We start from the raw sequence: 14,640 nt of genomic DNA, 5'->3' as shown, positions 1-14,640 counted from the left end.
CAAAATTCTCCAAAAAGAAGTGTATCATTTATTCACTGTATCCTTATCCCACTTTTTGACTGAAGCTGCTTTCTCTGGAGATCCCTAAAGACTTGACAATCCCAGTGGGTACAGCTGAGAGCATTGGACACACTGATCCATCATGCCCATTAGTTATTTCCTTGGTGGCCTATATGTCAAGTCATATACTGAAGGCAAATAATTTAATCTTGGACAAAAATTCAAGACAACTTCTTTAGAATTTCACAGTCACTACTGCATAGCTATCCAACAAATAGCTTTCTGTAAAGCCTTTTACCAGTTTTGAGCCATAAATTTACCATGAGAATCATGAGCACAGAGATGGACGTGATTCCTTCACCCAGACATCCATGACTTGGTCTCCTCTGAGATGCCACCATGTCAGAGAGGCCCTTGTGACCACCCAACCAAAATGTGGCTCCCATCACTCTCTAGTCTCTTACTCGCTGTTATTGTTTATAGCATTAATCACCACCTGAAATTATTTTATTGTTGCTCCTCCCCTAAAAAAGGTAAGCACTGTTATGAATGGTTCCAGACCACTAGTTACTCAGCAAGTATTTATTCAAATAACTGAACAAGGAAGAAGTGAGCTATAGTAAAACATTTGATGTGTGCTTACATGGGTTTCATTTCAATATTGTCTTCTAGGGTCATGTGCTGAGTAAGGGCAAGAAGTTCCAGGGACAGCCAGAAGATCAACCTTTAAAATATTAAAAGGTGCACTCTCAGTCCACATGCCTGCACGTGGAGAGTGATACTTGCGTACCAATGGTTTGAATCACTGCCTGATTTTTCACCCTGTGCTATATAGCAGTTCCTCATCACATGGTATTGTAGTTAGTAATAGAGCTTTAAAGCAAGGAAAAGGCAGAATGCATGTATATGTGTTTGCAAGTGCCTCTGTAACCAGACTCTTCTATCTAACTCCGTTTTAAAATACGGTATGTGGGCAACATCTGTGCCTGAGATGGAGATTTGGCCAGAATGTTAAAAAAATAAACATGGCGGTTCAGCTGGATACTGGCAACCAGCTACTGCCCCATGGATAGGCCACACAGAAGATTCATGTATATAAAATAGTATATTAAAGTAAACTTACAAAAGCAAAGAGCAATCATTGCAACCATAATTTTTTCTTCCTCTTTGGGATTCTAATTTTAAAAGCATTAAAGGAGACAGCTGCTCATGCTGTGATACGCGCTAAACAGCCTGAAGGACAGAAAAAAATATATTTGTAGCTCATAATAACTATTGACCTTTCTGATATACAATGTTCTCTGTGTTAGCTATTCAGTTCTATCAACAGTGAAGATTGAACATGACTTTTTAATAGAAAACATGGGGTTTCGAGCTGCCTTCACAAAGGTGTTTATGTATTGTTATTTTGTATTGTAGTACAAAGACTAAGTCCTGATGCCCTTTGTCTGACATGGTGTTTGTCATAAAAAAAAAAAAAGAGAAAAGAAAAAGAAGGAAGGAAATAAAAGAAACAGAAAGGAGGGAAAGCCCTCAATGTTATTGACTATGTTTTATATGAAGAATTGGCTCATAACCACTTTATAGTTGTGATAAAAGCATTGCCACACTCGATCCCATATGCAATATTGGTAATGGAATCCACGCAGCATTGTGGGAGGACATGCTATATTTTTCTCCCAGAATAGATCCCTCAAGTGGCAACATTTATAGGGAGTTTCCAATAAGATTTAAAACACTCACTTGCAATATTCATGTGGCACATCCTTTGGAGTGCATAGCCTGCTGCAGAATGGGTCATATTGGATATCATGTACTCTCAAAGGCAATCTTTACAATACTCAGTTTTTCCCCCTTGAACTTTCCTGTTGCTAGTAGTTGTGTATAGAAACACCCACTGGTAGCAGCTTGACTCTGACACTGTGTATATTTCCCCAGAGTGGTATCATCCAAACACCAACTGCAGAGCAGCAGGCAGCCAGCAAACACTCTCTTCTCCCTCAGGGGACAGTCTCACCAAGTAGTAACCCCTGCCAGGAGCAAGAAACCTGAAAGGCAACCTCATGCATTACGATTCTCATTCGAGACAGGCCAGATAGTGCCAGGGAGTTTATGCTGACAGGTGGCATTGGTTGGCAGATTATTATTTTCGTATTTTTAGGTGGGTTATTTTTAATGTTACTGTTAAAGAAGGTTATTACATCATTTTTGAATCACAATTCTTTTCACAGCTATGCTCTAGAGTTTCAGTTAATAATTCACAAGTTTGTAAACAATGCTGAAAACTCACAATTGGGTAGGGACAGGAATCAGCCCTAAGGAGATTTAAATATATCAGACTTTTTTGTTGGACTCCAGAGCAAGCACCGAAGCTGATAGAGTCTGACTGCTGAGCCATAGTGGCTGCAACTGCATTGTCTGCAAAGGGCGGTATAACTTGTGACTGCAGAAAAAGGCACTGCCTCGCCACCAGTGGCCAAGGATCACACTCTAGTATACTAAGAGCCGCTACCCGCTTCAGAATTGCCCTGGCACATGGTAGAAGTCAGGCCAGTGGGATGAAAACCAACTCTCAAAAGACAGAGAACAAAGTATTCTCTAACTCTGGGAGAAATCAGGCCAACCCCCCTTTAACTACCAAACCCACTGGCCTAGAACTCTCAAAAGAACACTTTGCAGAAAACACTTCCTTAGAGATGAATACAAGGAGAGGACTTAATGATCCCCTCCCCTCAAGAGAAAAAGCCTTCTTGGGACATGATATTGTTTGGTGTGTGAGAGAGTGACAGGGATAAAGTGAAGAATTCTTCTTAAAAGAAAGCATCTGGATGTCACTTTATTTTGACATGTGTAACTGAATGCCTAGTTATGTAAAGCACAATCCTAGGCACAAGGAAGACTGGAGAACAGTAAAGAGATACAACAAAAAACAAATAAGAAATCATTCCTTTCTTTCAATATCTCATAGTCTTGTACATGGCACTATTGATCACATCTTTTGCAAATTTCCCATTTTAAAAAAATCAGTTGGGCATTTACCTTTGAAAATACACACCCTACTTATAAAAATCAACATTTCAGGTAGTGTGCCCTACACATGTAAATTCAACCAGTTATTGACACACTGGGCCACATAGTTTTATCCATGAACATGATCATCACGTATCCAAAAAAGGCTATGATTTTTCCAAAAAGAGATTCTACATTAATGCTATATGAGTTGTCTGTTATTGGATAACAAATTATCCCCAAATAGTGACAGCTTTAAAAAAGCAAAGATATCTCACATAGGTTCTTCAGGTTAGCAATCTAGGAGCAGCTGATCTGTGTAGCTCTGGCTCAGGGTCTTTCATGAGGTTGCAATTGAGATGGCAGCCGAGGCAGTTATCTGAAGACTCACCTAAAGCTGGATGATCCAGCTCTAAAATCATTGAAGTGACTGTTAGTAGGAAGCCTCAGTTCCTTGCTACATTGGCCCTTCCATAGGACTGACTGCCTAAGTGTCATCCCAACATCGCAACTGGTTTCCATCAGAGTGAATGACCCAAGAGAGCAGGGAGGGAGCTGCTGTGCTAATCATACACCATCAATTCCACCATATGCTCATTATTAAAAGCAGGTCACCAAGTTTAGCACACACCCACTCGAGGGGAGAAGTAGTAGCTCCACCTTTTAGAAGGAAGAGTTTTGAAGAATTCATAGCATTTAAAAATTACCACAGATGTCATTCTGGATAAACATAAAATTCTCTGGGATAATTTCTATGAGAAAGATTTATTTTTACCATGCTTGGCCTGCTTTTCGGAAACTAGGTTGGGAAGATCTTATTAAATTCAGTATTTAGTGAATATTAGTTACTATATATACACAGACATACACACATATATAAATAGACGTATAATAATAATATACCCAGAGTAAAGATTCTATCAATAGATAGATGTAGCTATCTGGATACATGTATAAAAGGAACCATGCTAAGTGCTATACAGCATCAAAGTTAGACTCATCTTAGCCCTGCTGCCCTCAAATATCTAGCAAGAGAGATTAAATGGAGATAAAATAAGTATATAAATAACTGTAAGAACAGGATATTGGCAACCTCATGACCTTTGGAGTCAAACATTTGTCATATTCTTGCTCTGCCCCTATCTGGGAGAACTTGGAAATATAACTGACTTAAATAAAGAATAAATAATAAAGACTTGGTATTTGTGTTAGTCAGTATGGGCTAACTTAATGCTACAGTAAAAAAAAAAAAAAAAATCCCCAAATTATAACAAAGATCTGTTTCAGTAAGGATTGGCAGGGGTCCTGCTTCACATTGTCTTCCAAGACTCAGGCTGGTGAAGTTGTTAATAGTCACCACGACAGAGGAAAAGAGAAAGCAGCCCATCATAACTAGCTCTTGAAAATTCCACCTGAAAGTGACACGTGGCTTTTGCTCACATTTCATTGACTAAAGCAAGCCATGCAAGCATCCCCAACTCCATGTGGCTGAGGAAGTGCAGTCCTCTCATGTATAAGGAAAAATTTTGTAAGGAAAAAACCAACTTGTCAAATCCCAGTGGATACATATTCATTCTAAAGTCCTAAACTGCATCCGTTTCTAGCAAGGCTGACAGCATATGCCAGTGGAACAATTTGGCTTTATCAGGATCATTGCAAAATGAACCAACACCTCTCTTGCCTTGTGCAAGTCATTTTGGGTAATTGCTCTTCAGTTCGTCCTGTGTGCACAGAACACCTAAAAATGAAAAGATTCATTTAGGCAGTGACATGCGAAAAGAATATGTTTAACTTCATGTCTTAACAACCTATGGCAACTCCACTTCTCCTTTAAAAGGAAAAATACCTTACTTACTTTTGAGGAATAACATTTTCTCAAAACTTTTTTTTTTTTTCTCCCTCACACATCAGGATTTGGTGGCGATTGGAGGGTTCTGACACTTTAATTATAGTGAAAGTACTTGAAGCATACTGAAAAAGAAAGGCTCTTGGCTGGGCACGGTGGCTCACGTCTGTAATCTCAGCACTTAGAGAGGCCAAGGCTGGTGAATCCCTGGGCAACATGGTGAAACCCTATCTACAAAAAATACTAAAAAAACATTTAACAATTTAAAAATAGCCAGGTGTGGTGGCACGCAATTGTGGTCCCAGCTATTCAGGAGGCTGAGGCAGGAGAATAGCCTGAGTCCAGAAGGTTGAGGCTGCATTAACTTATGATCGCGCCACTGCACTCCAGCCTGAGTGACAGAGCAAGACCCTGACTCATTTTTAAAAAAAAGAGAGAGAGAGAGAAAAGGCCCTCTTTAAAGGCATTGGCTTCATACTCTTATAGAGACCCTGGAGAGAATACTGAAATTATTCCAAAGAAACCTGGCCCTAGTTTCAGCCCAGTGAGAACTAGATGGCTCTCAGACACCTCCTCTTTCTGTCTTCTTTACCTCCTCCTGCCCCTACATAATAAGAAGGGGAACAGCAACCACACCACCAGCTAGGGAATCATGAACAGATGTGGAGTAATTCAGATATCATTTCACATTATGGTGGCATTTGCCAACATAAAAATTATTACTACTTTTGCTGTAAATTTTCCTGTAAATTTTACAAAATATGCAAAAACTGACATTTCAAGAGCTGAGATAATTTAGGTTTATTAAAAAGTTGAGACCTTGAGATTGAGCCAAATAGAGTATATTTCTTTATTCAGCTTTTAGTTGTGTACGTCCTTTTTTTTTTTTTTTTTTTTTTTTAAGCTCCTAGTTTATAATTTATAGGGCAGAGCTGGGCACAACTGGGCTTTGACCACTTAATCCAGCTTTACACGTAGATTTTTTCCTGTGTCTCAGGCAGCAGATATAACTTCTCTAAATCCCAGATTTCTTATCAGAGCATGCAACAATTATGACCTGCCTCAAAAAGCTGATAGATAGAAAAGCATTTCATATCTAGAAAGCACTCTAAAATGCTTCTTAGACATAAACTGTTTCCACTGTCTTTATAGAGCACTATTCCTAAGGAGGCTTCTCTCACTACTCCATCTTCTCATCCACTCTTCGTCTCATCCTACACACATGCACGCATGCGCGCGCGTGCGCACACACACACACACACACTTTCTCTTCAGTGCCACAGTGGCATCGCACACCACCAAGGCTGTGCTGCCTTGGATCTCACCCAATAGAACCTTCATCAAAATCACGCCTCTCACGTGAGACAGTTCAAAAGCATCTCTTCTAAAGCTGCTGCTCTCATCTGTCACATGCAGATAATCTGTCTTTTCACATGGAGACACCATTGTCACAGCTGGGATAAACCAAGTGTATTTGCTAGCCCTTGAGAACCCATGACCATGGTGTGTGAGCTATGAATAACTTTATTATAATAAACGTGGCTTCTTACTTGTGCCCCTGTCCTCAGAAGCAGGAAGCCATATGGAATTTCAGTAGAAACTGTCATCAGAAATCAGTCTCTTTCTGGGTTGCCCTGTCTCCTTCTCTTGAACTCCCCATACCCCATGCTCTTAAAATAAAGCTTGAAGACTAGTTTTGATTTTAAATATCAGCTTCACTGGGGCAAAACCTGACCTTAACACTCCTCTTACACCAGTTGTCCTGGGTACAAATAACATTGCCCCTGTATGTTTAGGCAGTTACTGTTGCAACACGTGATACGGTACCATACTCCTGCCTCATTCAGGGCACGATGCCGTGATCGGCTCCACAGCTCACGTGAAGCTTGTGTCTTCACCTAGCTGGAAGCATCCATGCTGTGGTCTCTAACATACCCTCTAAGTGTTTTACTGTGCAGTTCCATATAGAACACAATGATTTCTCACAATGCCTGCATTACCCACCCTTTCTACAAGTTTGGTAGTTCCTTCCTTACTGGGTCAGGAGCTCCAAGACCCCAGCCCTAAAACAGATTTCACTTCTCTGGGATGTTTCATTTTTCCTCAGCAATTGCAAACATGATCTTGCTGAACAGAGCTGAATTTTTAAGGCTGAGTTTGTGGTGTGATTCTGATGGCTTTGTGTTAGTTCAAGTCTCTGAGGACCAGTGCCAATAAATGTGAAAGGAACAACAGTAGATTGGTATACTTTTCCATTTCCACCAGGATGAAAAAAACTGCTATAAATTAAGTCTAACCTTAAATGTATAATCTGTCCTTGGGAGGGAAAAAAAAAAAAAGGATATAGCATCTTCAAGCTCTCGGCATCCCTTACGAGAAGAAATTGGTTCTAAGGGTCTCTGATCTTGTGTTTTAGTAAAATAGAACTGCACGGCTGACTGACAGTTCTGATCTAAAGCATTTACGTTTAAGTTTTGATCTCTCTGCTTTTGATTAAAACTAATGAGCTCATTTAATTCAAAATGGGAATCTCTGATAAGAGAAATAAGGTTGATGTGATTGGATTAGAGGGGCAAATTAAACTCTTAGAGCAGAAGTTTGTGCTTATATAGTGTATTAAAAAGCTGTTGGCGTATTATGGCGTGTTAGATGATGAGAAAAATTTCATAGTAATTCATATTTAATCAGAAGAAATGAAAGTACTAAATATAACATGGCTCTGCTTTTCCCTCGAGTGATAAAAAGCTGTACATTTAAAATGACATCAGATTCATGCTCTCTAAAACAAAAAAAAAAAAAGAGGAAAACCTTAAGAGAGACACATAAGAAAGGGACACTTGTCAGTGATTCCAATACCCCAGAATAGAAATGCCATAAAAATAGGAAAACATAGTCATGTTAAGATAAAAACGATATAAGAAAAGCCCCAAACCACAGATAGCAAGGTTTCTGTTATTACAGTAACTCTCATTCATTCTTCTTTCATCTGAGCATCAAGTTTAATATGAAAGAGATTATTCACCCTTAGAAATATATGGAATGCATTTCATAACTTAAAATTTAAAACTTGTTTTGCCCATTTTTTCTGTTGTTAATAACTGTTTTCACATATACTTAAATCTCTTTGTTACACATATTTCTTTACCCCTACTCCAGAGAAAATAAGCGTTAGCATAGGGCTACTCAAAAGAAATCCTGTTTCTTGGACAATTTTTTTTTAACTTTTGAATAAGAAAAACTTTAAAATAGCATTTAAGAAGAGTACAAATTAGAGTATTTATTAGACTTTAAAACCCCAAATTAATTTCTTTGCCAGAAAACACTTAAGTTTATAAAATACCTTGGAAGCTTGTTTTTAAAGAAAATAGATTTTTACATTGCCTTCTGACGTGTTTGCATAAAGGTGTTTTTACATCAGCAAGACTGCAAACTACCATTTTAAGTTTCATAAACAAAAACATTCTACTTAGTCTAAAAGCTTATAAAAGGAAAGAGTGACTATCTTGTTTAAGAGAGGAAACCATTGTTTCCTCATATCAGAAGCAGAGAAGTGGAAAAACAGACTGTTTTCTATTTGGGGGGTTGGGGTTGAAAGCTGCTCTTAAGTGATAGGAATGGAAAGTTGATATCGTGAGTAGTTTTTGTTTCTGTCTACACATCCCATTCTTATCCCTCCATGTCTTATTTATGCTTCTTACTCCCCATGATGAAGAAAACCAGCTCCGAGGGGTGAGGACATTGGTCAGGACATGATCTCCAGCCTTGAGAGTGAATCCCGAACTCCCAGTAGGCAAATGGCACAAGAATGGATTCTCGGGGAGAACAAAGAGCAAGCCTTCCTTACCCTTTATCAGAAGCATCTCTGCCTGTACCTTGGTTGACCTCATAAATCTATGGGTCCTTGTTTTTCATGACAGTTCTCTCCATGTGCACCAGCCCAGCCTCAAGTAAACTTCACTTACTTACGACTAGACCCCACTTAGACAGCTGCTGCAAGTGAAAAGGCCTGAAAAGCTCTTGTTAGAAACTGGAACGAGGTTACTCTAGATACATTAATTTTTCTTTTTTATTTTCTGCAAAGTAAACATTTTCTAAATGAGGTAAATTGATTACTACTGCTCTTAGCACCCATCAGTCATTTATTTTTAGTGAACTCAAGGATTGCACCTGAGCTGTAGCTGTGAGGGGCTGTGTAAAGATCTAAATCATGTGTGTCTGTATTTTTGTATTCCTCAGTGGAGTCAACCAGCCCCAGTCTGCTAACCACTGACAACACTCTTGAGCGTTCCTTTTTCATCCGAATGAAATCTACTCTGACCAAACGCGGTGTGCACATCAAATCATCAGGATATAAGGTAAGCTGGTTCCGGGAGGGGAGACATTGCTGTCTCAGGCCAGTCCTAGATATTTTGCATTGAATTTTCCAGCTGCTTTAGGTCCATATAATGAACACATGTGATCTTGAGGAGCGCATAGGATTCCTAGTCATCTTCCTGACTCAAGGCAGGAGCTTCTTTACACCTCTCCTTCTCACTTCAGACATTGCTGGTGCACTGAAAGCCCCAATATAGTGTCTTTTCTTAAAACATTGATTAAAAATATGCCAAGTGCTTCAGCACCTGCTGGAAATTCACTTTAATGGAGAAGGTGAGCCAATTTCATATCAGTCCTTAAGATGAGTGCTCTAGAACTGCCACTTAGGAGAGTTCCACTTCTCTCGCTTTCCCCTTCAAATTCTCCCTTTCTCTTTAGAGAAAGGCTGTCCATTTTAATAACATCTTAGCCACCGAGATTTATACACATAGACGAGAAAATCAGGTGGGATATTAGAAACCTGAATTTTGAAACTGTATTTATGGAACATGCAGTCACACCTTAGCATTCATAGAATACTCGATATACTTAAGTTCCTCACAAGCAAATACCAAGTCCACAGTTCAACTCTACATTATCATCATTTTAAGGTTAAGGATATAAAAGCTTTCTAATCTCAGGAAATTCCAATGTTTCAGTTACTATAGCAACATAAATTAAGACCTATGAAATTCATGAAATGCCTTTGGCAACCTGAATCTTATCAATTTTACAACACACTAACCAATCTCAAACAATATTGATTATCTGTGGGAAGGCAAACAGAAATGGCATATGCCATCAATGTGGCCAGCCGTTGTGACCTTCCCCAGCTTTAGAATTTAGAACTTCTGATAGTTCAGTTCTTTAAGGTGACTGTTGTGTTATCGGGGATGGTAACAGCCAGTATCATTAGGTCTTCAAAACCTTACCTAAGCCATCAGGAGACTAGCCAGCTGTATAAAAGTCAGAGTCGGGCACTTTCTTTGATATTAATTCTTCAGAAAAACAAGAGAGGTGGGGAAGCAGATCCTTCCAAGAACGACCTTTAGCTGAGCTGTCTTGGAGTCTAAAAGGCACAAGTGGAGTATCCTTAACCTTTAGCAGGTGCGATGCAGAGAAGAGCCAAGTGGGCAGCTCCACCTGCTGTAGCCCTACCCAATAGAGGCTTCTTACAAAGGAGTGCATTGAGGGAAAGAAAACAGACCCTATCCTTAGGACCATTTTCTATTGCCCTGCCTTGCTGCATTCATTAGTTTGGAATTCTATAAGCAGACCACAGATGTTGAGATTCTTGTTATTCTAATGCTAGAAAGACACATTCTTTGCATTTCAGATTTTAGGAACCACGGGGCTTCCTTTCGAACTGTTTCCTGTCTCTCAGCATTCTTTCTTCACGTTTATTCATTTTTACTGGTTTGGAGGGGGCACATCCCAGGAGGGAAGAAGGGTGAGAGGAGTGATATATAGTTTCAGAAAGCAATATTAAGTATAATTCAATATTGTTTGATAATTTAACACTGATTAAAATTTTTTTCATACCATAAACTAGAGATCAGAAAGTAATGCTGGCTAAAATTAATAACAGCCGGTATTTAGGAACACTGCAATATGCTGGGTATGATATAGTTCACCTGTGTAAGACCTTACAGCATTCCTATTTTTGTTTCCATTTTACACACAAACTAAGGATAGAAAACTAATTAGCATTCTCAATGTCACATGTTGAAGGAGCAGAGCCAGAGTTTGAACCTGGGGAGTCCAGCTCCATACCACATGCACTTCACCACTAGGCTATACTACTATGCAGACAGCAAAGAAAGGTAGTGTGAGGGGGCGGCTGATGAGAGCAGGAAGCCACTTTAAATAGGAAGATCACAAAAGGTCACACTGAGGAGGTGGGATGTCACCTGTGAGCAGTGAATGAGAAGGGACCATCACGCAAACAAATGGAAGAAAGATGTTTCTGAAGCCACTTGGGCTTAAGATTAAAGATGGCTTGCAGTAAGAATGGGCCTTCAATAAACAAAAGACTTAAAAGTGCAACCTTGAACATCCAAGATTGGAAAAGATTTAGGAGCTATTCCAGTTCCCATCAAATCATGTAACGTTAAAGTGACCATACTCCCCTGACACACCCTGTCAGCAGGTCTTTCTCAAGATACCATGGGAGTCTCCAGCTGATGCCCTACTCTCCTCCCCAGAACTACTACCAACAAAAGTTGATTCATCCTCTGTTCCCCAGTAAGATGAATCATCCAGCAGATCCAGCTCTTTCCCTCCTCCTCCTCCTCTGCAGTAAACTTCCCTCATTAATTAACCTTGTCTGAAAGTTAGTGGAAGAGCTGACGAGAGCCCGTGGCATGACACAGCTGAATAACATCCCTATTTATCTGTTCATTCTCAGTAAGTAAATCTAGCAGCTTATAAAACATTCCAATAAAACTGGTAATCACCCCACCACCACACAATAAACACAAATAAAAAGAAACAGTGATGATCATTTCTCTGTACTCCCAATATTCCCCCTAATTTATTACCATTATATGCATCTTTTCCCATAGTTAAAGATCCTAAGATGTCAAACTTTGCTCACTATATTGTGTCCATTTTTCCTGTGATCTTGGCACATGGACCTTTCTAACTTTCTCCATCACTTTATCTGTTGTTGTTGTCATAGGAACAAAAGTACCACTTACTGAACATTGACTCTGTGGCAGCCCCTGTGCCACATGCTTTACACTTGTTTAATCCACACAACAGGATTATTTAAAATCCTTCTCTATGCCAGGCATTGTCCAAATGTTATATTCTATCATTATGCCCATTTTGCAGGTGATGAAACTGAGGTCTTAATAGGTGAAATACTTTGCCCATGTTCATACAGCCCTTAAGTAGCTACTGAAGCACCAGAATCAAATCCTCCAAGGCTGTCCCCTTAGCCCCTCTGCTTCACTGCTTAAAGGATTAAGTCCAAAGAATGGCTCAGCATGTGCTGACCTCAACATATGAAAAAGTAATTAACTTAAATTTTTAAAAGAAAAACTTCTTGCCTAATTAAGACCTTCCCTCTGGGGCTTACCATATCCCACTGCACTAGTGTATCAGTGCTTGGTGATTCCAATGCGCCCAAGGAGTTATGGAGATTTACTTCTTTTCCAGGACTCCATGCCTACTCACATTCCCCATCACCAAGAGTTCTAGCCAAAGAAATACCAACCTGCATCTGCTAATGTGAGTTGCTGTTGCAGAGTTTGCCACACCCCATTCCTCAGGAAAGTGCCCTCTCTCCAATGAAGTTTCCCAAATATGAGCTGACATCCAATTGTTTCTGTCCTCATTTGCTTTGAAATCCACAGTAGCATGTTATCTGGACCAGCCACTTTTTATGCCCCAGGGGCTTCCCTGTTGTTTAGGCCTCACTGTTAGTCACATAGCATAGCACAGCTCTCATTTAAATTGCATTGCACGTAGATTCTGCCTTCTTGATTAGGCCTATGTCTGGGGGAACTTGCTAGGTATAGCACATGGGGTAAAAGAAGATATGTAATCAGGGAAATTAGAGAAGGGAAGACTAATTGGGTCGCCTCCTTAGCTCCCGTCTTTGGAGGATAGTTTCCTTTGGCATGGGACTTTCAGTTTTCTAATCTCTTCTTAAATGCCCACCAGCTCCACTGTCATTTCTGAAGTATTTATTCACACACATTATGATGTCCTCATTCTAATGGCACAGTAGACAGCCTAGACTGGCAAACATAGGCAAAAAGAGAAAATCTATCATGTTTACATAATGCTCAGAGTGTCTTCAAACTCTTCACAGTGGTGAAATCATCAAATACTGGAGTTCCTGCTATGATGTATGCAAACATATTACTAAGGGAGGGAGGATGCAAGAACTCAAGATCCTTAAAAATAGTGCCCCATCTGGGATGATTTGGGCATGGATTTGCCTGTAGCTAAGTATTCAGCTAAATGACTTCCGAAATCCTACCCAGTCTCCTTTATGACATAAAGAATTCTAAAGAAAAAATAATTGGTAGTTTCACTAGTTTATTAGGATCACTGATATACTCTAGCTTTAAGAGTATCTGCATCTAAACATGAAGTAACAAAATTAACGAGAAGGTGCTAATTAGCTAAAGAAAATTATTTTGCCTTCTCTAAGCCCAAACATAGGTGTCTTTTAAATTAGAAACTTTTGTTACTAAAACTTCATAGTTGCATATGCTCTGTGGAAGAAGGTACACATGAAATTTTAACAGATTTGTTTTATTTGGGGTATCATAGAGCCCTTTAAAGATTTATAAAATCTATAGAGCCTCTCCCAAGGTAAATTCATTTTGCATCATTTTATCCATTGATTCCAGGTTACAAAACCCTGTTTAACAGTATGATATCTTCAGCACTTATTAAGAAACCAAGTTAGTGCATCTTCCAGAACATATTCCATCAGTATCACAATAGCCCTTTCCCTTCCTCCTCACTTCTCCCTCCCATTTATCCATCCAGTGTTGATACATATTGAAGTCCTATGCCTTTCTGCCACACTTTCACCTGGAAAACTCTTACTCAACCAGCATGGCCCCACTCAAATATCACTTATTTTTTCATTTCCCCAATGCATATAAGGAAAATTATCCCTTCTCTTCTATGCTAAAATAGCATTTTGAGATTTTACTTACATTCTCTGTGCCTCATTTTCTTACCTGTAAAAGGAAGCTATTAATAGTACCTAAACCAAAGATTTTTCCTACAGATAAAGTGAGATAACACAGGCTCAGCTAGGCATCTTTTTTCCACTGTATGATGTACTTTCATATAACTTCATCTGAACTTCACAATAATTATTTTAGGTAATTACCTGTTTCCTCAGTTTTGAAGATAAGTAAAATGGAGACATAGAAATACAAATTGACTTGTCTAAGTCAGATAAATGATAAATGGCAAGACTGAGAAGTATCCAGATCTTCTGATTTCAAATGCCTCCTAATGTCCAATACCCAACATTGGATACTGGGTACTTTGTTATCCTATTTTCTTCCCTCAGCACCTAGCACAGTATGCTGCACGTAGTTGTCACTCAATAAATGTTGATTTAAGTGAATTGCATGCTCTCTTTCCTTCTGAAATACCAATGAAAAATGTTGACAGCACCAAGCCCTATGGCATACCACTAGAGATCCTGCTAGTTGACATCAGTATCTTTTACATGTGACTGTTGGAATAGCTATGAACTCAAAATGATTGTACCATGATTTGGCTCACATTTCTCCATCTTGCCTACAAGGATATTGCACATCTTTATCGGTGCTTTACTAAAATTGATACATACTGGGTCCATAGTGTTCCCTTTAGCTATCAGTTGAAGATTCCATTCAGAAAATGAGAAATGAGTCATGTTAGCATCACCTATTTATCATGACTTCATGCTA

General features: G+C 39.2%; 1 protein-coding gene across 1 annotated transcript in view; it reads left to right on the top strand.

Annotated features, from left to right (window-relative positions):
• NPAS3 (neuronal PAS domain protein 3) overlaps positions 1-14,640 on the top strand; it is an 861,019-nt gene that overhangs the window by 783,916 nt on the left and 62,463 nt on the right. Inside the window, 1 exon segment of the mRNA XM_017961099.2 lies at positions 9,092-9,210. Coding sequence (XP_017816588.2) covers positions 9,092-9,210 — 119 coding nt within the window.

Source organism: Papio anubis, chromosome 7 (genome assembly GCF_008728515.1).
Source record: "Papio anubis isolate 15944 chromosome 7, Panubis1.0, whole genome shotgun sequence".
Taxonomy (NCBI): Eukaryota; Metazoa; Chordata; class Mammalia; order Primates; family Cercopithecidae; genus Papio; species Papio anubis.
This window is presented reverse-complemented; position numbering and strand designations above follow the sequence as displayed.